This window comes from Rana temporaria, chromosome 8 (assembly GCF_905171775.1).
Source record: "Rana temporaria chromosome 8, aRanTem1.1, whole genome shotgun sequence".
Taxonomy (NCBI): Eukaryota; Metazoa; Chordata; class Amphibia; order Anura; family Ranidae; genus Rana; species Rana temporaria.
The window spans coordinates 142,898,372-142,924,902 of record NC_053496.1 but is presented as its reverse complement, the minus strand read 5'-3'; the positions used below and the strand labels follow the sequence as shown (position 1 = coordinate 142,924,902).

The window sequence follows — 26,531 nt, the reverse complement described above, 5'->3', positions numbered from 1 at the left end:
TTTTAATAAATTTTTTATGCGATGAGGAGGTGTTTTTTCTTTTCTTTTTAATTTATACTGGTACACTGGATCCCCTGAGAACTCCAACTACCTCCAGGAATATCATCATCACTATCACCAGTTCCAGATCCCTGGTTTAATCAGAGTGGAAAGGTCCTACCGGAAAAGAGCTTTAGGAGTGCCTGGAGAGTTACCCCTGTAAGGCAATCGGCCTACGCAAGCCTTGAAGACCCCCCACCGTATGGTGAGATGTGGGTCTACTCCATCCGGTAAGGGCACAACTTATTTATTTCTACTGCTGATTTTGTCTGGAGATAATACACCGTTTACCATAAAGATTGATGTTCCCTGGGACTGTATAAATTTTATGCATACAAATTACCTATATGCACTAAATGGGACTTCATGGTTCATGACAACCATTGTTCTTTTCTACTTTGACACTTTATGAATATCACAGTTACTTGTTTTCATTCATGTGCACAGTTTTTTACATTGTGGATTTCACTTCCCTGTTGATTGGAAATGTGGTTTGAGTTGATACACTCATTATTCACGATTTATTGATCCGGGTACTCACCTGATTGTGGGGGAGTCTCTTTGATCTCTTTATATGTACTCACTGTCCAAGTCTCATTGATTTTGTTGAGTTTGATATTGCCTTACAGGGCATTTGTGTTTTTATTGGCGCCACATTTTTCTTTATATTTTGTCTTACAGTTTTTCCATGTTGTGTCGGCAGCCTTACACACTATTTTTTACCAACACATTGTAATATAGCGCACTATTATATATATATTTTAACCATTGGATGCTGTCAGGCAAAACCTGTGAGCAGAGACTAGGGGCCGGGGCTGAGCTGTGCTGTATGTCTGGATAGACACACAGCCTGGCTTGGGATCAAGCCTGCACAAGTGCCACTACAGCAAGTGGCTCATTATGGAGGCACTCAGAAGAAGGAGGTTTGGGGCCGCTCTGTGCAAAACCACTGCACAGATCAGATTAGTATACAATGTTTGTTATTAGAAGATAAAAAAACATAAGTGCCACCTATCAGTGCCCATACGTGCCACCTATCAGTGCCCATAAGTGCCACCTATCAGTGCCCATAAGTGCCACCTATCAGTGCCCATAAGTGCCACCTATCAGTGCCCATACGTGCCACCCATCAGTGCTCATAAGTGCCACCCATCAGTGCTCATAAGTGCCACCCATCTGTGCTCATAAGTGCCACCTATCAGTGCCCATGAGTGCCACCTATCAGTGCCTATAAGTGCAGCCTATCAGTGCCATCTATCAGTGGCAGCCTATCAGTGCCATCTATCAGTGGCAGCCTATCAGTGCCATCTATCAGTGGCAGCCATCAGTCAGTGCCACCTACCAGTGCTTATTAGTGCTGCATAATTAGTGCCACTGATCAGTGCTGCATAATCAGTGCTACTGTCACATGACATAAAAAAAAAAGTATTGGTAATCGGTATTGGCGGGTACTTGAAAAAAGTATCGGTACTTGTACTTTAAAAAGTGGTATCGGGACAACCCTATTGTATATCAATCCGCCTTTGAAATCTTCTTGCCGGGTTTAAGTAAAGATCATTGGCTTATGTGACCAGGCTGATGTGTCCCTCCACAAGAAAAAAAAAATAGTCCCCAGTTTCCAGGCAGCAATAGAGGATATGCAGGCAATGACATAAAAAAAAAACCACAGTAACATCTGCAAATACTAACATGTAATTTTTGGAGGGAGTTTAATGTACTTTCTTTCCCTATGCAGTGGTTGCTTGACAGAGGGGACGATCATGGGTAGCAGTCCCACCCAACATCACAGCTCGGATCTGACAGCTGCAGTCTCTCATGGGGACTGCACAGTGCACACCCAGTCATCTTGCTCACCAATCACTGGCTGTGCTTAATGTGCACACTGCTGCAGGTCCTATTGAGCTAGAACATACCTCCCAACTGTCCCTGATTTCGAGGGACTGTCCCTGATTTGGAGCAATGTCCCTCTGTCCCGACATTCTCCTCATTTGTCCCTCATTTTGGTCGGATCTATATAGATGTATATAAAATGCACTTTTTATCTATCAAAAAGTGTTTCCCAGCACTAAACTTTCATCTGATTTCAAAATTGCTGCATTTGTAAATTCCAAAAGCCAATATAAAGAAATAGTAGTGGTAAAAAAAGCACTTGTGGGTTTAACCAATCTTATTTTTTGTACAATTCTCCTTTAAGGGGGCGTGGCAGGGGGTGTGTCCTATGCCTGCATACTTTTGCTGATAGGTGTCCCTCATTCCCATGAGGTATCAGCTAGAAGGCAACATTAATAAACAGAATAATGCGGGACAAAACCCCTGCAGAGCAGGACAAACTTGTAAATCCGGGAAAGTTTTGCCCAACCTGGGACTGTTGGGAGGTATGGACACAGTATACTTCCACCTACACCATTAGAACATAATGCTGGCTAGAGAAAAGTGCAAGTGTAAATTCTCTAACTTCCCCTATTATATCATTTATAACATAGCTTTAGCTTACAGTGTCCTTGTCCTTCCTCACCTAAAAAACACTTGATTTGGTATGGAACATTCAGAAAAACAGACATTTACTAAAAGGGGACATTAAAGATAACAATCTGTAATCTAGTTGTAGTATACTTAGTAGAGTTGTCCCGATACCACATTTTTAAGACCAAGTACCGATACTTTTTTTCAAGTACTCGCCGATACCGTGTCAGGGGAATATAGTAGACCAGTACTGTATGACTGCACAGAGGAGACCAACAATGTATGTAGTGAAAAAGGTGTTTATTTACAAACAAGTGAAGACAACCAGTGCGCAACAAATAGTATATACAATCAAGGGAAAATACCGTATTCGTAACCAAAGCCAGGCCGAGGTCATACACAGGGGAAGTCAGCAGATGGATGAGGACACAACGGAGCAGGGAGCGGATGGATGGACAGGCTGCGGGGCAGGAATCCAAGGGGGAACAGGAACCAAGGTAGTCAGGAAAAAGGAAGGATGGGTCCAGGATGGGCTCAGGATAAGGCTCAGGATAAGGCTCAGGATAGGGATCAGAATCAGGGTCCAGATAACAGGCTCAGGTCTGGGAGGTAGAACGATACCAGGGCGAGGTCTGCTTGAGCTCGCCGGGTATTTGTAGAGGTGTGCAGTAATTGAGTTCAGGTCACACCTGAGCACAGTAAAGGCCGTCTGCTCCACACTGCCGGGGTCCATTTAATTATTATTTTTTACAATTTTTTTTATTATTTATTGCAATTTTTTTTTTTTTTTCATTAGCCCTGTTGGGGGGCTATGGTGAGATATCAGGGGCCTTAACAGACCCCTGACATTTCCCCTTTGAGACAGAGAAAGGGACTAGGGACACAGATTTCCCAAGTCCCTTTCTCAGCAGCCTCCGTTGCACTGAAAATTAAAGGAGAGAAGACAGCGGCTTTTCTTCATTAACTGAGATATTGTAATCACAGGAGGTTGCAATGTTTCAGTAATGTGAATGGACAGAGTCAGTAATCACTGACTCTGTCCATTCAGAAAACGAAGGAGCCGGGTTTACCAATCTCCATTTTGAGATAGCGAAGGGGACGGTAGAAGAGAGGGGGACAGATGCACGGAGTGGGACATGGAGGAGAGAGGGGGACACAGAGCAGCATGGAGGGGGACAGATGCATGGAGGGGGACACGGAAGAGAGAGGGGGACGATTGCACGGAGGGGGACACGGAGCAGCATGAAGGGGGACCCGGACAGATGCACGGAGGGGGACACGGAAGAGAGAGGGGGGACACGGAGCAGCATGGAGGGGGACAGATGCACAGAGGGGGACACCAAGGAGAGAGGGGGACAGATAGACGGAGGAGAGAGGGGGACAGATGCACAGAGGGGGACACAGAACAGCATGGAGGGGGACAGATGCATGGAAAGGGACGGATGTGGACTGGAGGAGGATAGGGGACAGTCAGCGGTAATCGTGTGTGGGAGAGAAGCACCGATCACCGATGAAAGCCGCGGCGGGTGGTTGTGAGAGAGAGGACCGGAGTACAGTACCTGTCCGCGAGAATGTGTTTCTCAGCACAACGGCATTGCACTGAACCCCCCTACACTGAAAAAACGACGTGGGGGTTCCCCCACAATTCATACCAGACCCGTATCCGAGCATGCCACCCGGCCGATCAGGAAAGGAGTGGGGCAGGGGGGCACCCGTGGGTCCCGGAGCATGCTGGGACTGTGACATCATAAGAGGCCTATATAAATCCTTGCGCACAGCACACCCGGCATTACAGCGGGAGGGAGCGTTGAGTCAACATCGGAAGAAAAGAAGAAGAGGGAAGAAGGCCTAAGGTGGGGGGCCGGTATCTGGGGGCCCCCTTATTAAAGGGGGCTTCCGGATTCCGATAAGCCCCCGGCCCGCAGACCCCGACAACCAACGACCAGGGTTGTCGGGAAGAGGCCTTAACATGGGGACAGGGTGCTTTGGGGTGGGGGGGCCGCAGGGCGCCCCCTGCCCCAAAGCAACCACCCCCCCATGTTGAGGGCATGCGGCCTGGTACGGCTCAGGAGGGAGGGGGGCGCTCGCTCGTCCCCACTCCCTTTCCTGACCGGCCGGGCGACAGGCTCGGATACGTGTCTGGTATGGATTGTGGGGGAACCCCCACACCATTTTTTCGGCGTAGGGGGGGTTCTCCTTACAATCCATACCAGACCTAAGGGCCTGGTATGCCCCTGGAGGGGAACCCATGCTGTTTTTTTATTTAAAATTTGGCGTGGAGTTCCCCCTTATGATTCATACCAAACACGGCGTCTAAAATTGGCGGGAATCCAAGTCGGATCCCCGTCGCTTCTATGCCGGCTTTTTCCCGTCGCGGCGATCCGGCTCCCGCGACGGGGCTCGTAGGTTGTCAATCTCGCAGAGAAAAGGAGCGAGATTGACACAATATCACGGTCGCCTACTGTAGGGCTGTCAGACTTTTAAATCTATACAGGGTGATTAGTACTTGCAACTCCTCCACAGCACTGATCAACCTGACTGCCCAGGTATCGGGTGAAGCATCGAAGCATTTGCCCGAGTACAAGTACTCGGGCAAATGCTCGGTATCGGTACCGATACCGATACTAGTATCGGGACAACCCTAATACTTAAGTATACTTAAAAGCGGTTCTAAAAAGCAGAAAAAGGATTAAGGTATATGTCCCAGTATTTGTATCGCCCCCCTTGCCCCACTGTATACTTACCTAAGTCCTACCTCAATCCAGTGATGTGTTTGTCTGCAGTGGTTCTTTCCTCTCTCTCTCTCTCTCTTTGCTCAGAGAGGCAGCAGCGGAAGCCATTGGCCATTGCTGCTGTCAATCAAATCCTGTGAGCAGAGAACAGGGGGAGGGCTGAGCCGTGCTCTGTGTGTCAACAGACGCCTGTCTTGGGACCAAGCACCAAGTGGCTTGCTATGGGGGTACACAAAGAAGAGGAGGAGCCATAAGCTCTCATGGGGGACCGCAGAAGAGGAGGTTTGGGGCAGCTCTGTGCAATGATTTTGCAGGTAAATATACCATGCTTGTTTTTTTTTTTTTTTTTTTTTCTTAAAGAACATTTATAATCACTTTAATACTACTAACAAAAGCTTACCGTTTACTTCAGGTCCAATCACCAAGTATTCAATCATTTTGTTCATCGAAGCCATGAAGAAAATTATCCGAAGCTGTGTCATCATCATAGTGATAAGTGAGAATAGGAAGATGGGGGAGCGAGCACTTTGTAGGAATGTAGGAGAAGGTGCTAAAGGCAAAAAAAAATAAAAAATTAGTGGCGTCTAATAAGTTTGAAGTAACAGATTAAGGTTTTACATGCAGACATATCATTCAGGTACTTATCTTTCTGTATGAACAAAATGTATACATGGGGCCGGATTCAGAAAGCGATACGACGGCGTATCTCCTGATACGCCGTTGTATCTCTGAGTGCGCTTGGTCGAATCTATGCGACTGATTCATAGAATCAATTATGCATAGATATCCCTAAGATCCGACAGTAAGTGTCTTACACCGTCGGATCTTAGGCTGCATATTTACGCTGGTCGCTAGGTGGCGCTTCCGTTTGTTTACGTGAGGAATATGCAAATGACTATTTACGTCGATTCAGAAACGAACGACCGCCCGGCGCTTTTTTTTTACATCGCTTGCATTTGGCTTTTTCCGGCGTAAAGTTATCCCTGCTATATGAGGGGTATGTGTGGCGTATCCTATGATAAGTATGGCCGTCGTTCCCGCGCCGAGTTTTGAATTTTTTACGTCGTTTGCGTAAGTCGTTCGCGAATACGGCTGGACGTAATTTACGTTCACGTCGAAAGCAATGACGTTTTGCGGCGGATTTTCAAGCATGCGCACTGGGATGTTTTCACGAACGGCGCATGCGCCGTACAAAAAAAACGTCAAATACGCCCGCGGTCAAGCAAAATTTAAACACGCCCCCAACATCCCCATTTGAATTACGCGGCCTTACGCCGCAACACATACTTTACGCCGCCGTAACTTAGGGCGCAAGTTCTTTATGAATACGAAACTTGCGGCCAAAGTTAGAGCGGCGTAACGTATCTAAGATACGTTACGCCGGCCAGATACGCCATTGTATCTGAATCCGGCCCATGGTTTCTAGTTGCTGCTCCACCCCAACCCCCTTCTCTCCAACTTTGCAGCCTTTTTGTTTTCTTTTGTAACTTAATGGAGTCTTTTTTGTTTAATGTAATGTTTTTATGTTTTATTTTGTATTTTGCTGGTGTTAGCCTTTTAGGGTTTATATTCTGAATGGGTATATATTATTTTATTTTGAAAAAAGAGGGGAAAATATAGTTCTTACTACATTTTCCAGGGAATCTCAGCTATGAGGAAAGATTAGAGGAACTGAATTTATTCTCTCTTGAGAAGAGAAGAATAAGGGGGGATATGATCAACATGTACAAATATATAAGAGGTCCATACAGTGAACTTGGTGTTGAGTTATTCACTTTACGGTCAACACTGAGGACAAGGGGGCACTCTTTACGTCTAGAGGAAAAGAGATTTCACCTCCAAATACGGAAAGGTTTCTTCACAGTAATGCCGCGTACACACCATCACTTTATGTGATGAAAAAAAATGACGTTTTTAAAAACGTCACTTTAATTGACCGTGTGTGGGGGAAAACGTCGTTTTATGTCTTGTAAAAAACAACCAAAAAAAATTGAAGCATGCTTCAATTTTATGTGTCGTTTTTCAAAAGTGCACTTTTTACTTCACAGAAATTGACGTTTTTTTCATCCACGCATGCCCAGAAGCTACTTATGAAGCAAGCTTCAATGGTAAAACGTGGTGGAACGTAACATCACTTTGCAAGAACATTGTGAGAAAAACGATGGTGTGTAGGCAACTTCGTCTTTGAAAATTGAAGTTTCAAAAACGTCATTTTTTACTTCACAGAAAGTGTCGTTTTTTTTCATCACATAAAGTGATGGTGTGTATGCGGCATAAGAGCTGTGAAAATGTGGAACAGACTCCCTCCAGAGGTGGTTCTGGCCAGCTCAGTAGATTGCTTTAAGAAAGGCCTGGATACTTTCCTAAATGTACAGAATATAACCGAGTACTAAGATTTGTAGGTAAAGTTGATCCAGGGTAAATCCGATTGCCTCTCGGGGGATCAGCAAGGAATTTTTTTCCCCTGCTGTAGCAAATTGGATCTCATGCTCTGCTGGGGTTTTTTGCCTTCCTCTGGATCAACTGTGGGCATGGAGTTGGGTGTATGGGATTGTACTGTGTTTTTTATTTTGTTTGTTTATTTTTTTTGTGGTTGAGCTGGATGGACTTGTGTCTTTTTTCACCCTGACTAACTATGTAATCTAGTCACTTATATAGTCAAAACAATATGGAGTTGGTGACTAGGGACAAAGCGAAGGCAAATTTATTAAATGCTTTCCTCAGTTCTGTGTATACAAAGGAGAATGGGGGAGCTCAATTCCATAATGGGGATGATATTGATATAGCCCCAAACCAACCACTGTGGCTCAAACTGATATGGTCCAGAAATATTTAGACAGTATTAAGGAGAATAAGGCAGCTGGACCAGATGGCATACACTCTTGTGTCCTAAGAGAATTGAACTCTGTCATTTTAAAGCCATTGTTTCAAATTTTTAGGGACTCTAAGGCCCCATACACACGATAGAATCCATCCGCAGATAAATCCCAGCAAATGGGTTTCTGCGGATAGATCCTATGGTGTGTACACGCCAGCGGATCTGTTTCCGTGGAGAAATCTCCTATGGGATGGATTTCAGCAGATCGGATATATGCTGTGCTGCACAACATATTCATCTGCTGAAATCCATTCCAACGGATGGATCCGCTCGTCTGTACAGACTTACCGGATCCATCCGTCCAAAGGGATTCCCCGCACGCGTCGTAATGATTTGACGCATGCGTGGAATTCCTTTTATGACAGCGTCGCGCCCGTCGCCGCGTCATAATAGCGGCGACGGCGCGACACGTCATCGCCAGAGGATTTCAGCGCGGATTTCAATGCGATGGTGTGTACACGCCATCGCATAGAAATCCTCTGAAATCCTCGAGAGGATTTATCCGCGGATACGGTCCGCTGGACCGTATCTGCGGATAAATCCTCTCGTGTGTATGGGGCCTTAGGACTGGCATTGTATTGCCCCTATTAGGGATGCACTGATAAAAAAAAATGTTTTACAGTGAGTAAGAGTACTGATACTTTTTTTGTACTCACCGATACCAATTACCGATATCTGCCAGCAACTGTTTTGTTTACACTTCAGCTGTCAGCAGGGGGAAACCTGCTGACAGCTGAATGAATGATTGGTTGTAAAAACCCAGCGGCCCCACAGCAATTTTTACTTTTCTGTTATAGACTTGTTTATTCAGTGATAACTGTGTCAGTACTTAAAGGGGTTGTAAAGGTTTGTGTTTTTTTACCTTAATGCTGTCACGGCCCCCCAGCCCCCCCATTTCACTTACCTGAGCCCGTTCACCTGCTCTGCGCCTCCCACGGTGTCCTCTTCTACATGTAGTCTCGCCGTTGATTGGATAGATTGATAGCAGTGCAGCCATTGGCTCCCGCTGCTGTCAATTAAATCCAATGACACGGCCACCGGGGGCCGAGTCATACAATCAGTGTATATGGACGCCAAATGTATGACATGGGAGTGCGCCCACAAGGTAACCCCCTCGGATTAGAGCTTCCCAGAGGGGGTTAGCTATTGCAGGGAGGAGCCACGAGAGCCACTGTGGGATCCCAGAACAGCAGAATTGGGGCCACTCTGCAAAACGAACTGAACAGTGGAGGTAAGTATACCTTGTTTTTTTAAAAAAAAATAAACCCTTACAGCCCCTTTAACAACTTAATGCATAGATTGATTTTTAAAGACAAACAAGGCCTTTTTTTTTTTTACATTGTCTTACAACAATGATATTTTTTTCACAATCCTTAGACAATAAAATGAAACAAAAGTAAAAAACAAAATGCACTCACTTTTTTGAGCAGTGTTATTTTAAAAATAAATACAGTAGTGTTACTGCACATGAAACATGTGCATTTATATCTATAATTTGTCCTGTTTAACATGACACAAAAATTGTGATTCTGGTACAAAGATTTGAAAAATTATTTATAAATGAAATAAAACTTTTTTTAAATTTTGCAATGTGAAGCATGTAAATATATGTTAAAGGTGTAATTTTATTAACGAACAAAGAAAACAAAAAACAGCTTAGAAAAAAGGTTTCTGCACTACTTTTGGGCAACTTCATAATGACCTGCATTGACTTCTGTTAAAGGAGTTGTAAAGGAAAAAAATGTTTTGCCTAACAGACAAGAATGTAAGATTCTTATGGTCAGTAAGAATGAGAACAGCACAGTGGTACCCTTGAGGAGATGTCTCCATTCTTTCAGGGCTAAAATGATCGCCAACAGCTCTCTATCACCAATCTTGTAATTGCACTCCGCAGGTGACAGTTTCTTGGAAAAGTAGCCACACGCATGCATAGCGCTCAGAGCTAGGAAGTTGAGACGGAAGGGCGCCAACTCCAGTCTCAGACACATCAACTTCAAGGATAAAAGGCAACAGTTCTCATGCTCTGTTTGATGGACAGGAGGCTCTTGGCAGCAAAAGCGGAGCATACGGGAACGTCAAATTCACAAATTTGCCACAAATTCTGAGTAACTCTCCCATAGAGGGTTTGCCCAGGACAAGAATGCAAAAGATATCACAAAACCTACTTTGCTTCTGTCCATGGGAAATGCCTGGGGCAGCATCTCAAAGTATCTCAACCTGGTTGGGAAACCCTCTGCATTGAACGGGATTGCCCCAAAATCGCTGGGGAAGTGGAGCAGAACCAGACATATCTCTTATAGAGGTAATACTCGAGGCGGTGCCTGCACAGAGACTGGGGCAACAGCAGGGTCGGCCTGCAACACAGGTTCTACCAGAGCGGCCACAGTGGGAGATTCAAGATGAGCCGTGCGACTCGGGAGCGTCTGTAACGCCATGGCAAACTGATCCGTGCGGTGATCCAGGTCATCCAATCTGGAAAAAATATTACCAACAAGTGGATTGTGTCTGCCTCTTCTGAATTCATGGCCTTTTGCCTACTGCCAGAAACCATGAATAGGACCGAGACAGAAGTACAGTTGAATTACACTTGTTTAATAAGAATAGTAAAAAGATAAACAGAGTAAGCGTAGTCAAAACATAGCCAGAGTTCAGGAACCGGATCAGATAGTCAGCCAAGCTAAATGTCATAGAGCTAGAGAAGAACATAGTAGAACAGTAAGCAGGATCAGGAGCCAGTAGGGATGTCAGCCAAGCAAGTCTTCAACAGGAACACAGCAGAAAGTCTCTGTGATGTTGACCAAGGCGAAGGCAAAGAGCAACTGAACTGGAGGGCTTAAGTAGGCAGGACTGACGAGCATGATCAACAGGTAAGTCACTGTGGAGAGATAGGAGCTGGCAATTAGCCGACAGCTGAGCGGCCAGCTCAGAGAAGGAAGGGCTGAGCCCAGCCCTGACAGTTAGGCTAACTGGTCTGTAATTCCCGGGGATGAATCTTGGCCTTTTTTAAATATTGGTTCTACATTGGATTTTCTCCAATCTGCTGGTACCATTCCAGTCAGTAGACTGTTCGTAAAAATTAGGAACAATGGTCTGACAATTAGTTGACTGAGTTCCTTAAGGACCCTCGGGTGCAAGCCATCATTTTTTAAAGTCAGCAGCTACAAACACTGTAGCTGCTGACTTTTAATAAGGATACTTACCTGTCCAGGGCCCCCCGCGATATCAGTCCCCCGCGGCCGATCCGTCCGTCCTATCGTGTGCCATTGCCGCTTTACTGCCAGTTTCCTACTGTGCATGCGCGAGTTGCGCGGTGCTTTGTGAATGGCTTTCTGTTTTCTGGGACACACACAGGTCCCAGAAGACAGCACACCCAAATTTCCCAGAAGACAACGTGAGGAGGAGAAGAATGAAGACTACCGCGGAATAGGAAGTGGCAGATTAGTATGATCTGCCTAGCAACAGCCATTTCTGGTAAAAAAAAAAATAATTCTTTCAAATGTTTTTTTAATGTAGTTTAAGGAGCATGTCTATGTATGTATTTATTTTTTAGGGTGGACCTCTGCTTTAAGTTTTTCAAGTCTATCTCTAATTCTAACCTCTGTTAGCCATGAGGGTGCTTCCTGTGACGTGTCATGAGAATAAACATTGCAGTTTTGGTTACTGAAGGCCCCCAATTCCCTTGTGAAGATTGAGGAGAAGAATAAATTCAATACATTCACCATCTCTCCATCCTTAGTAACCAGATTCCCTTCATCATTCTTTGAGACCAATATCATCTCACCATCCTTCTTACTATTTAAATTCAAAGAAGGTCTTGATTTTTATTTATTTTTTACTCTCCTCCACTATGTGCCTTTAGTGTTCTATCTTAGCCGCCCTGATTGCACCCTTACATTTCTTGTTGTATCCTTTGTAAAGTTGGAATGCTGATGATGCCGATGATGAGCCCTCAGCCTTGTATTTTTTTTTTTAAGGCCTTTTCCTTTTCTTTTTATATGCATTTTTACGTTGGAGTTAAGCCACCCCGGATTTTTTTTTTCCAATAACAATTTTATTGATCAAAAAGTTAGTACATACATAATTCACAGTCTTCCAAAAAAAAAAAAAAAAAAAGGGAGGTTGCAGATAAAGACAACATAACAAGAAGTGAGAAAGGCACAGTAATATTAAAACAGAGTGCTCAATACCTTTGCTTACTATAGTCTGCATTAACAGCTTGTCTATCGTTTCCGATAGCACCAATGTGGCGGGGTGCAAACTTGCCCTCGTCTATAAGGACTGCCTGTGTGTTGTGGCTAGAGTGATCAAAAGGCCTAACAGCTGCATATCATGTCAATCAGAGTCACTAGGGGACTCCAAAGTCATGGAGGGGAGAAAGAAAAGGAGACAGGAAGGAGAAAAGAGGGGGAAAGAGTATAGGGACAGAGTAGAGAGAGAATGTCATTACTTCGGGCCACATACCGTATCAAGGCGGGTCCTCCTGGTGGTGCCACAGCTCCCAGACAGCATCATGTGCCTCCATCCGGACCCGCAGCCTGGCGGTCATTTTCTCCATAGTCTTCACGTCCCTAATCCGGGCGTATTGGGCCTCATGGGGAGGGGGAGAGCGGCGTTTCCAATGCAACGCCACCAAGCATCTCGCTGCCGTAAGGATGTGGCTGGCCAGTTTCTTATACGGGGACGGGAGCTTTAGTGGTGTAAGACCCAGGAGGAAAAATTTTGGGGACGGGGAATCTGTTTGTCCAGGAGCCGCTCCAGCAATTGCCGGACGGAGTTCCAGAAGGGGAGTATCAACGGGCAGCTCCAATAAATGTGGAGGAGGGTCCCCCTAGCCCCATAGAGGGATAAATGGCGTGGAGGACGTCCGGAGTCATGTACCAGAAGCATAAGATTTTATAGGCATTTTCTTTATAGAGCGTGCAGATCAAGCTTTTTGCTGCCTGTGTCCAAATCCCACGCCATTGTTCCAGGGGCATCTCCTCGCCAAGAGCCTTTTCCCATTTAATCATGTACGCATGTTTGCCCTTTACCTCCATGGGCCAAGCATTCAGTATAGCGTATATCCCTGAAATCAGTCCCCTTTGGGCCGAGCCCGCCAGGATCAGATGCTGGAATGGGGTCGGAGGGGAAAACTGCAGCTTTGGTGCCATTGTTAGGGCATAGTGGCGTATCTGGAGATACCCGTAGAATTTCCAGCTTGGGAGGTCATATTGTGTCTGAAAGTCTGCAAAGGGGGCGCAGTCTACGAGTCAGGGTATCCACCAGGTTGCCAAAGTGGAAGAGATTCCGCGATGTCCAGGGGAAGGACATGCGGTGAGGCTGTCTGGGACCTTAGGGTTACAGGCAAAGGAGGTCAGGAGCGAATGGTCAGAGGCCAGTTTGTGATTGGGTAGCAGCTTGCGCCACAACCGCCGGAGCACCGACACCGGGCCCAGCATACGGTCGGGGTCTACATCCATGTTTGCGCTCCACAGCAGATTGTTGGGATAGATCGGGGCTAACCACAATTTCTCAATTTCCGTCCACTTATTATATGAACGTAATGTAAACCAGGACACTACCACCCGAAGCTGGGCCGCTTGGTAATACCTAACAAGGTCAGGGAAAGCTAGACCCCCCTCCGATCGGGGCGCCATCAGGACCGATCCTGGTATCCTATGGCGCTTGTAGTTCCAGGTGAACTTTAGCAGGTCCGCCTAAAGTTTCCTCAGGTGGGCGTATGGGACTGGGATGGGCAGTGTCTGGAATAGGTATAGGACCTTCGGAAGGACAGTCATTTTTACCGACGCCACCCTCCCCAGGAGGGATATTTGATGTTTTTTCCACTGTAGGAGTAGGGCTCTAATAGATCGGAAAAGGGGGGGGGGAGTTCTCCTGATACAGTGTGCCAAATCTGGGTGTAATGTGTATACCTAGGTATTTCAGGGCCGTAGTTTTCCAGGTATACATGAAGCATGTCCCCAGATGGGTCGCCTCGCTCGCTGGCATATTAAGTGGAAGTGCTTCAGATTTAGACGCGTTCATTTTTTATCCCGAGATGGCACCATATCGGTCGAGTTCCGCATGCAAGTTCGGAAAGGGACGTTCTAGGTTGGGTCAGGGTCAGAATTACATTGTCCGCAAATAGTGAGATCTTAAACTCCCGATCTCTGACCATAATGCCCTTGATGCTCACGTTCCCTCGAATCGTGGCAGCCAGGGGTTCTACACATAGCGCAAATAGCAGGGGAGACAACGGACACCCCTGCCTGGTGCCATTAGTCACCGGGAACAAGGACGAGAGGGTGAAGGGCGTTTTTTTACCTGGAGGAGGGGTCTGCATATAGGTACCGAATCGCATGCATAAAAGGCCCCCGAAATCCCACGTGGCGCAGCGTGGCGAACAGGAAGGGTCACCCCAGGTGATCGAAGGCCTTTTCTGCGTCTAGGCTAAGTAGAAGGGACTGCAAGCCCTCCCTGTTCGCCACGTCCACCAGGTCAATTATTTTTCTAGTGTTGTCCCCCGCTTGGCGGAGCGGGACAAAGCCCACCTGGTCCTTATGGATAAGGGAGGTGAGGACGGTATTCAGGCGGACAGAAAGTAATTTGGTGAAAACCTTAAGATCCGAATTCAGAAGGGCTATAGGTCTATAGTTGGCATAAAGAGACGGGTCTTTGTCTGGTTTAGGTATCACCGTGATGAATGAACATTGCATATCAACAGGGACGGGGGTATCATGGAGAAATGCGTTAAATAGTTTGCACATATAGGGGAGCAGTATAGGGTGGAATGCCTTATAATATTCATAAGGAAAGATCATTCGCCTCTGCCATTACTGACATTAAATCGGAGCTGCTGCAACTTTCTGATCAAATGGCTGTAACCGAGTGCGCAGGAAAGAGGAGAGACAGAGCATTGATCAGATTGGACGATATCACTGCTTCACATTCCCAGCACCTGATTGAAATGAATAGACACTTGGAAGATTTAGATAACCGAGGAAGAAGGCACAATATCAGAGTCAGAGGTATTCCAGAGTCCGTTCTCCCTTACCAAATTAGACCAGCACTAACCTCCATCTTTAATATCCTACTTGAGAGGCCTGAACAATCTCCCATAGAATTTGATAGAGCTCGCAGAGCTCTCAGGCCCAGGGCTCCAGAAGGCAACCCTCCCAGGGACATCATTTGCTGTTTACCTCATTTTGGACTGAAGGAGGACGTCCTACAGAAAGCAAGATCTAATGATCAAATCTTGTTCAATGAGGCTACAGTTCAACTATTCCAAGATCTGTCCCCCATCACACTAAAGAATAGGAGGGTACTGAGACCCCCTTCTGGAGGTTCTGAAAGAGAAAGGCATCAATTACAGATGGAAGTTCCCCTTTGCACTACAAGCCTCCTTCATGGGTAAGCAATACATGCTCAGAATCCCTGAGGACTTGAAAAATTCTGTGAAAACCTACAAATAGCACCAGTGGATCTTCCAGATTGGTACGCAGAGTTTTTGCTACCCCCTGAAATCAATAATCCACAGTTCGTATCTGGATCAACACCTACTCACTCAACCTTTCAACAATGAAAAAAAAAAAAAAAAAATGGCAGAAACACCAACAGGAGCAACTTTGACTTGCCCTCATCCTCCAAGGGTACTAAAAGTCCAAGGCTGAAATAAACGGACTATTTTTTTGTACCTTTTAACTCTTTTGACTACTCAAATCTTCACTGATACATACATGTTGTATGTCACGTGCTACAAATTAACCTTTTATCCTAAACAGTTGTGTTTATTATTGCTATATGAGCCCTCTCACAATTTTTTTTTCTTTTTGTTTCTACTGATACAATATCATGGGTCTAATCCCAAATTCCCTTTACAACATGAAAGACACAGACTGCCGCCCGAGAATACCCACTAGAGGGCGCCAAGATGCAAGTTTTGATCTATTGACAAGTTTGTCTGGTTGTCCCTCTTTATGGGAAAATACATCTTTATTGCTCAAGTGACAAGCCCCTTCTGAAATAAACATTACAAGAGACCTGGGTCCCCTCTTGGAACATTAGCGGGCAGGATGTGTACTGTCGGTCTATGCACATCGTCAGACTTAAGGGAACTTGTCATGAAACATCCATGTTACATTCTCTTGCCGAAGGTTATTGGCGTAGGATAGGACTCTATGGTTTAACCACCACACCTTCAGTGTTGAACCTTTGATCACAGTACTCACAATATTAACGGACAGCGGAACATGATCTCATAGAGGGTTGAAATTATTTGATTTTGTATGTTTCTAATCTGCATAATGACTCCTTTCTTTTTATAGGGGTTTATCCTAGTTGGGGACAGAGAACAGCCGAGATGGTTATCATACCTCCCAACATTTTAAAAGTCCACTGCGGGACAGTTGTTGAGCGGGGGGGGGTAAGCTGAAACTAAGTTGTTGAGCGGGGGGGCGGGGGTAAGCCAAATTAAAGTTGTTGAGCGGGGGGGGGGGGAAGACGCATATTGAAGTTGTCATCTACACAAGTTCGCATTAACGTTGTTGACGGGGGAGGTGTGACACTGACCTGCTGCTGTGCTGCCGGGTCTGTCCTGTCCATGCTGCAGTGTACCATCTCCGCCTGTCCTCCACCTCAGAGGTGGCCAGAGTGCAGATGGATGCCACTGCCATCATCCCCATGGCTCCACACTCCTTTCTCTTCAAAGCCAGAGACCTGGCCTGTAGCTGCATTAGGCCGCCGAGTGGTCACCGCGGGAGCCGGAGAAGTGAAAAAGGTGGGTGGAGCCAGGGTAACACTGACACAACCTCCCTCTGGAAGTGTCTGTGTGTGAGTGTGTGCCGTCACTGGTTGTTAGACGTCAAGCGGGGCGGCCATAGCAACCAGTGACCAGTTAGGGTGTCTGCAACTTTGGTATGTGTCAGGGAACCGCAGCCCAAATGTGGAACACTGCCGCACCTCGCGGGAGAACTTAGGGTATCTGGTGACAAGATGTCACTCACTTGTTCTGCCACTGGGCTGCGGGAATTTAGCTATGATTGCGGGACTGCGGGACACACTTCAAATTGCGGGAAATTCACGCAGAATCCGGGACGGTTGGGAGGTATGGGTTATGTCTCCGCAATTTTGCTCTTCTCACTCCTCGAGTCTTCCTAGGTTCAGTCTGTTTGATGTCTAATGCAGGCAGAAAGCCCTGTGAGTACACAAGAGACCTTGTTACAAACCCAGCAGAACAGTGAGTATAGTACTTAAACATATTTACACATACTCTAGGGCAGAAATGCCAGATAAACAAAGAGTATGGCCATTTCTGCTGGGCTGACAGTGTCCTTTCTACCACGAGCTAGAATACATACAAAACTGCCTTCCTATTATTATTATTATGTTTTTTTGTTTTTTTTTCTCTCTTTACTAGAAGCTGTCATATCTTCTCCTGGCCTCCATGCAGTAGTTATGCTTACAGGGAGGAGAAAGATGACTTATCTTGCAGACTCCAGGGACTAAGAAGACTGTGTAATGAACACTCTGTCCTAAATTGCTAGTGTTACTACAAATACCTTAGATACTAGTTTTCAGACTGGACCACGGTTTTTTACACGCATGTTAGGGGAAACTCATAACAAACAGTTGTCATCTACTGATTTATTTCACTTTAGATCTAGGGGTGATCTATCATTACAGACTGATGTTTGATGCGCGATGTTTTATTGTTCACAATATTTCCCTTTATTTTCTGTGTTGTTACGCCTTTCTATCACATGCAAAATAGTATGATATTTGTATCATGTGGAACACAGAGACTAGAGTTTCTCTGTTTCTGGCCCATATGGCAAAAAATGTCCACTTTTGCCAATTTTGATTACTGTTATTTTAAAGTTGACTGTTTAAGACTACACTATGTTGTTCTGCATACACAATACCCAGGTCTCTCAGTTATATCTCAGTTATATATGAGACAGATACCTTACACTTAATCCACCTAAGTGTTTTACTTACAGTAATCACCACTTCACCGCCGGGTTCGCGCCGTTGTGCCTCCCACCTATCCCTTTAGAGTTAATAGTGCCTTGTTTTCTAGGCTACTTACTTGCTCTCCACCTCCTAGGTGAGGATTTGAGAAACCACTCAACCATTCCCTCTTGACCCTTACCCCCTATATATATTCCTACTCCTCCCTTTCCCCCCTTATACATTATTGCGTAATCGCTACTTGATTTCCCTCCTCCCCTCCTTATTGAGTCCTTTTTTTTTTTGGAGCAAACAATAATCTAATCTTTGCTCAGGAGATATTCACTCAATTCACACCTCTTTGCTAACAAACCGCATAGGACATAACATGGCATATGTTTTTTTAGGGAAATCTCCAACCCTAATATCTCACAATATACACAAAACGGCCTCAATATACCCGAGAAGAGGTCTAAACTGCTAAAAGAGCTTAAAAAATCTTGTCCTTCTATAGTATTCCTACAGGAAACACACTTCAAAAGCAAACATGTCCCTACATTCACAGACAACATATTTACAAAAATGTACCATGCTACTAACCCCATAGCCAAAACAAAAGGAGTCTCCATATTAATCAACAAAGACTCTCCTTTCAAAGTTAAACAGCAACTTGTAGACCCTGATGAATGATACCTTTTCCTCAAAGGCGAGTGGGCAGGAAGGATCCCCTATAACACTGGCGAACGTATACTTCCCAAATACTGCACATATCCCATTTTGCCGTAAGATAACGAATGAGCTAAAATGGTTTGCAGAAGGATGTGTCATTCTGGGAGGAGATTTCAACATTCCCCTCTCCATCCTCAAGGACACGTCTACAGGTCATACTGCCGTAACTTATAGGATCCTTAAACGCATCAACTCACTCCTGAACTCCTTATCCCTAGTAGATACGTGGAGATCTATACACACTACTGAGAGGGATTATACCTTCTTCTGCCCTCCTCACAAACGTTACTCACGGATCAATCTAGAGAGAGAGAGAGAGAGAGAGAGACTTGTAAAGCGCAACACATGCAAACTGAATCGCCTCTGGGCGCTGTATCCATTTCATGGGTAAGGAACCCCTTGACCTCAGAAGAGATGGGTTTTAATCTTTCTCCTGAAGGCCAAGTGGTCCGACTCCAGTCGGTTGGTGGTTGGTAGTGCATTCCACAGGCGAGGTCCCTGGACTGCAAATCTTCGATCTCCTTTGGACTTGTATCTGGCCTTGGGTATCTGGAGGAGGTTTTGATTGGTGGATCGCAGAATGCGATTGGGGTTATGGGCTTTTATTTTTTCGCATAGATATTGGGGGGCGTTGCCTTGAATACACTTATGTATTAGACAGAGTGCCTTGAAAGTGATTCTGTCTTTTACTGGCAACCAATGAAGGGATCTCAGTGAAGGTGAGATTGATTCCCATGGTTTTTTCCCATTCACTAGTCGAGCGGCCGTATTTTGAACGACTTGCAGACGAGTGATTTGGTATTTGGGGAGTCCTAGATAGAGGGCATTTGCGTAGTCGAGTCTGGAATTGATGATTGTTCCCACCACGACTGCAATGTCCTCTTTCGGGATAAAGGGCGTAAGTCTGCGTAGTAGGCGCAGCAGATGGTGGGATCCGCTGACTACTGACCCTATTTGTGCATCCATTGTCATGTAGGTATCGAAAATGACTCCGAGACTTTTGACTTTGGTGCTAGGGATCTAATCCTTATTTCACAGGGGGATTTGTGTAATTTACATACAGCTGAAATAGGAATCATCTCCCTGTCAGACCATGCCCCCACGGCCATCTCCTTGAGAATTGAGCCTCCTAAACAACCAACCTTTAACTGGAGACTCAATGCTTCACTACTGATTGACCACACTGTAAAAGAAGATATTCATGACACAATTAACGAATACTTTAAAACCAATTTAGATGGTGATACCAATCCCTTAAATAACTGGGAGGCTCACAAAAGCGTTAGGAGAACTTATGAAGTGGGAGGCCAGGAGAAAAAAAGAGAGAGAGAAAGATTGCCAAACTGTCCCCGCGAATAGTCAAATTGGAATAACAACACAAGCAATCACTTTCACCCAGAGTAAAAGAGGAACTGACATGCTGCAGGAACTCGCTTAAATTTATACTAGATCTTAAAATTAAGAAGGCACTCTTCTTTTAAAAAAAAAGTGCTTGCCAAAGCACTTAAAGACACGACTCTGGCAGGTACTATACACGCTATAAGGGACAAAGATGGCATTCCCAGACACAAGTCCACTGAGATAGCGGATCTTTTTCATAAGTTCTACTCGAAATTGTATGATCTCCCAAAACAACACAAACCTCCACATCTGTCATCCATGAAACAAGAAACCATTTCTATGTTCCTTCAAGATAGCAAACTTCCCACACTCACTCAAGAAGATGTGATTACATTAGAAGAACCCATATCCACCAATGAATTATTAGAAGCCATCAAAAAACTCAAAACCCGGGAAAAGTTCAGGGCCAGACGGTTTCACTTCACAATATTACAAAACATACACACATCTACTTGTGAAACCCCTCTTATCAACATTAAATTTTTTAGCAAAAAACAGACATAACTCTGAATCCTTTCTCATGGCGCATATTGCGGTAATACCCAAACCTGATAAGGACCATACAGATTGTGCAAACTATAGACCCATTTACCTATTGAATACTGATTTGTAAATTCTTAGCCAAAATATTAGCCAACAGACTGAAACCCCTGCTATCAAAGATAATAGGACCAGAGCAGGTAGGATTTATGCCAGGTAGGGAAGCCCGAGATAATATTACTAAAGCATTAAACCTAATATATTTCTACCGAAACTCTAAGGCCTCGTACACATGATAGGATAGCCAGAGGACAACGGTTTGAAGGACCGTTGTCTTAGGTTAACCGATGAAGCTGACTGATGGTCCGTCACGCCTACACACCATAGGTTAAATAACCGATCGTGTCAGAACGCGATGACGTAAAACACAATGACGTGCTGAAAAAAACAAAGTTCAATGCTTCCAAGCATGCTTTGACTTGATTCTGAGCATGTGCAGGTTACATTTTAAAGCAAGTTCCAATTTTTAACCAAAGGGTAAATAACCTATGGGGCCCACACACGATCGGTTTTGACCGATGAAAATGGTCCTTCAGACCGTTGTCCTCTGGCTATCCCATCGTGTGTATGAGGCCTTAGACAAAAGGCCTTCTGCTCTCCACTGATGCCGAGAAGGCCTTTAATAGGACTTCCTGGGAATACATGATGGCAACCTGCTCCCATATCGGACTACATGAGAATATGTTATCATGGATCTCAGCTCTCTATAGAAACCCCCAGGCAAAAATGAAAGTCAATAATACTTTTTCTGACCCTATTAGAATTACCGGTAAGAATGGTACATGACAGGGATGCCCCCTCTCCCCACTCCTCTTCATTATCTCTCTGGAACCCCTAATAAGGACAAAAATTTAAAAACAGGGATTCAGGGTGGGGAAGAGAATATAAATTTGACGCTTACGCGGATGATCTCTTATTTTTTTTTAACACAGCCCCATATCTCTATTCCGAATCTCAAAAAAATATTTGAAATCTTTGGCTTTATCTCCAATTTTAAAATTAATCAATCTAAGTCCGAAGCCCTGAATATTAGCCTTCCACCAAGCCAATCAAAGTTAATGAAGGACAATTATAATTATAGATGGGAACAAAACACACTGACATACCTGGGAATAAACTTGACTGACAATTTAGACTTACTCTATCAACACAACTACAAACCACTACTTAATGTATTGCTTAGAGATCTTAGAAAATGGTCATCAAAGACCTTCTCGTGGTTCGGTAGAGCCTCAATTCTGAAAAATAACAGCCCTCCCGAGACTGCTCTACCTATTTGAATGCCCTCCCCATTAGAATCCCAGAGGCCTTTTTTAATAGCTTACTCAGAGCACAGAGACGTTTCTTGTGGGCAGATAGGAGACCAAGAATTAAACTCAACTTACTGAATCTTCCCAAACACAGAGGAGGTATAGGTTTACCTATTTTAAAAAAAATACTATCAAGCCTCCCACATTACATGAATAATAGATTGGCATTGTCATGGCCAGGACAAAGATTGGATTCAATTAGAACAAGATCTATCCTCAATCAATCTACTTTTCTACCCTTGGTCAATCCACTCCAAACTGGATAGAAAGCTGACAAACCCTCTAGTGGCGAACACTCTTAACATATGGCACAAAATAGCTGGTAAACACAATCTCGCCTCAATACCTGGTCCACTACCTCCAATCACCAATAACCTAGACTTTATCCCAGGCTTACACTTGAGCACACAGACCCGTGTGGGGGCCCCATTGGTTATTTATCCATCGGTTAAAAAATTTGAAACTTGTTTTAAAATTAACCGATGGATACCTAACCGATAGAAAAAAAAAACGATCAGTGGTAGGCACGTCCATCGGTTAAAAATCCATGCATGCTCAGAATCAAGTCGACGCATGCTTGGAAGCATTGAACTTCATTTTTTTCCAGCACGTCATTGTGTTTTACGTCACCGCGTTCTGACACGATTGTTTTTTTAACTGATGGTGTGTAGGCACGACTGACCATCAGTCAGCTTCATCGGGCAACTGATGGAAAAATCCATCAGACCGTTCTCATCGGATTGACCGTGTACAGGGCATAACAGATTCAAGGGTCAAAACTCTAGATACCTTGCAGACAGAGTGGGATGGACCACCTCCAGGCTTCTGGTTTTACATGCAATTGAAGGATTTCCCGACAAATAGCAAATATAAATCATCATACTGCCTACCAATGTCTCCCTTTGAGAATCTCTGTTTCCAGAGATCACCAGTAGCAAATACCACTTCCCTGGCCTACTCCTGGTTAAACCAGGCTCAGCATATGGATGATTCAAAACATAAGGATAAATGGGAAAGGGATCTAAACACTAAGATATCAGTAAAACAATGGGAGAAGGCATGTATTATGACTCACAAATGTTCTTTGAGCTCTAAATATCAGGAGATTTCCTACAAAATTCTCGCTCGGTGGTATATTACGCCACAGAGGGCCACGAGGTGGTCCCCTACAGACTCAGGTTTGCGTTGGCGTTGTGGTAACGAATCTGGCACCTTTCTTCATATATGGTGGGACTGCCCACAAATTCTTGCATACTGAGATGAGGTTAGAAAATGGATCACAAACTAGAGCTTACTGCAGCTGACTGCCTGATTAATATAAACACCATCACAATAAGCAAATACAAGAAATCTCTCACCAGACATATTTTACTAGCAGCTAAGACACTTATCCCCCTCCACTGGAAGACCATGCATGTACCCAAAATCGGGGATTGGTTGGATAGAGTGAACCACATTTACAAAATGGATGAAATTGCTGCCATGAAAAAAGGGAAAAGTACGAATTTTAATGAAACCTGGCAACCTTGGATTTTATTCTCATACTCTCCTGAATTTCCAACTACTTAATGCTTAAATATGTCACCTGCCAAATAAGATTGCTTAAACTGGACGAATATTAAACTAGTAAAATTACTTCTCTACTTTTATAACTACACCTATTTGATGTTCAGGTACCCTATCTAATATAATACTAATCTATCTCATGGAGTATATCACTTTTATTTGAACCGTTAGGCTCCTCTCGCTATTCCCCCTACCCCCTCCCTTCCTCCCTACTTACCCCCTTCCCCCATTACCCTATTATCTTTTCCTTACCCAAGCCCTTTTTATATTTCTAAAGCATATTTATGCCTCTTGTAACACCTATTCATTCACCTGGCTATGTATTTTGTTTATATTTTAAACATCTTGACAAAGGTTTAGTCATGGATGTATGATTCCTTACTGCATCTGTTTTATTATCTGTTTTTGTACTAAGCTTCAATAAAACTTTTGATTGTGAAAAAAAAAAAAAAGAAAAAACTGCGCATGCTCAGAAGCAAGTTTTGAGATGGGAGCGTTCTGGTAAAACTAGCGTTCGTAATGGAGATAGCACAATCGTCACACTGTCACACTGTAACAGACTGAAAAGCGCGAAGACTGAAAAGCGCTGATCGTCTCTCACCAAACTTTTACACAAAATCAGCAAAAGCAGCCTCAAGGGTGGCACCATCCGAATGGAACTTTCCCTTTATAGTGCCGTCGTACGTCACCGCGCTTTGCTTAAGCATTTTTTTCACGATCGTGTGTATGCAAGGCAGGCTTGACAAGAATCGCGACGAAAAAAACATTGTTTTTTTCTAGAAGATTAAAAATGGTCGCATGTACACAGCATAAGTGTTTGTCACAAATACTGGACAGTAAACCTGGTCATACACTAGGAGAATTTTAACAAAAATTTTAGTTTTAAGAAAGTTTTTTAGATTTTATAGAGATCTGATTTTAGAGAGATCAAATAGATATTTTTTTGACTACGATAATGAGAAAAGTTAAAGGATTAGGATGAAAAATCTTCCTCAAATTAACTAACTTATACATGTGGTTTTTGTTCAGTAAATTTTTGAAGTACTTTCAAATGAAGCCTATCCTACCCACACCTAACAACTGTATTTTCATTTGCTCCATTTGATCATCCCCTACAGCTATTACCTTTTTGTGGCACTTGACCCTCCTTTCTAGATTGTAAGCTCTAACAAGCAAGACCCTCTGATCCTTCCTGTATTGAATTGTATTGTAACTGTACTGCCGGCCCTCATGATGTTAAGCGCTGCGCAAACTGTTGGCGCTATACAAACCCTGAAGAAGAATAATAATAAAAATTAGATTTGTCAAGTTATGAAATGTACTGAGAATTTTCATACTAATGTATGAACATTCATTTGAAAATCTACTAGAGTATGGCCAACTAAATGTGTAATTTAGTTGCCAACAGGTACATGGACATGCTGTTAATGTTATTCCAAAAAAAAAAAAAGACTACGTTTTACCTTACACCTTATACATGCTAACCCCCTTACCATTGTTTTTGACATGTTCTGGCAAGTCTTCATTAGACAAATGATCACCTTCATGATGTCCTTTCCGACTTAAGCGTTGACCAACCACGGTCACATGGGTATAAAACTGATCTCCAGTGACTTTGTGGTCTAATGCAAGAGAGCGCAATGTGACCTTTTTTCTGTAGGATTATAAGAGGATATGTGAGTTATAATGGCATGTATGGTTTAAGGAAATCTATAACGGAAAATTGAATACTTACCTTTCCGTAATTTTACTTTCCTGGTGCCTACCCATGGCAGCATACCAATGGTTGGTGGCCCCGCCCTCGTCCAAACCACAGGACCACGTAACTCTATAAAAGAAAGAGTTACTCCCCCCCTCATGCATTCTTGTAACTAGTCTTCAGAACTTTTAGGCCGCGTACACACAACCGGTGAAAACCGATGAGAATGGACCGAGGTTCAGTTTCATCGGTCCAAACCGACCATGTGTATGGCCCATCGGTCTTTTGTCCTTCGGACTAAAATTTTAAAACCCGCGCATGCTCAGAATCAAGTCGACGCATGCTTGGAAGCATTGAACTTCGTTTTTTTCAGCACGTCGTGTGTTTTACGTCACCGTGTTCTGACCCGATCGGTTGTTAAACTGATGGTGTGTACACACACAGACCATCAGGCCACTTCAGCGGTGGACCGATGAAAACGGTCCGTCCGACCATTCCCATCAGATGAACCGGTCGTATGTACGCGGCCTAAGGCTTACAGAAGGGAGGATGTATGCTGCCATGGGTAGGCACCAGGAAAGGAAAATAACGGAAAGGTAAGTATTCAATTTTCCGTTTTTCTGGTGCCTCCATGGCAGCATACCAATGGTAATTAACTCGCTTACAGGGAGGGTACTGCAATAATAAAATTAAATGAGTTTACAGAACTGATAGTTCAAAATCTCCTCCCAAAGTCTCGGGAGATAAGGACTGCCGCATCTAGGCTATAGTGCGACATGAAGGTAATGAAGGATAACTAACTAGCCGTCCTGCAAATTGTCTCAGGAGACACCTTAGCCCTAATGCTGCCGAGGATTCCTTGTGAGCATTCAGTGCATTCAGCGTACTTAGGCTGGGAGACCACTAGCCCGATACGTCCTTGGACTAGATTGGAAGGCGACATTGCTTTCTTTCAGGAGCACTGCTAGGTGCACATGGACGCACTGTCAGGTGCACATGGACGCACTGTCAGGAGCACATGGACGCACTGTCAGGTGCACATGGACGCACTGTCAGGAGCACTGCTAGGTGCACATGGATGCACAGTCAGGTGCACATGGACGCACAGTCAGGTGCACATGGATGCACAGTCAGGTGCACATGGATGCACATGGACGCACAGTCAGGTGCACATGGACGCACAGTCAGGTGCACATGGACGCACAGTCAGGTGCACATGGATGCACATGGATTCAGAATCAGGTGCA

The 26,531-nt window shown here is 44.4% G+C and overlaps 1 protein-coding gene across 2 annotated transcripts in view; it reads right to left on the bottom strand.

Annotated features, from left to right (window-relative positions):
- Positions 1-26,531, bottom strand: part of SLC43A1 (solute carrier family 43 member 1) — a 221,487-nt gene that overhangs the window by 60,800 nt on the left and 134,156 nt on the right. For both annotated transcript variants that reach the window (XM_040320805.1, XM_040320804.1), the window contains exons 8-9: positions 25,079-25,239; positions 5,635-5,784 (exon numbers count right to left, since the gene is read on the bottom strand). In XM_040320805.1, coding sequence (XP_040176739.1) covers positions 5,635-5,784; positions 25,079-25,239 — 311 coding nt within the window. The remainder of the gene's footprint in view (positions 1-5,634; positions 5,785-25,078; positions 25,240-26,531) is intronic.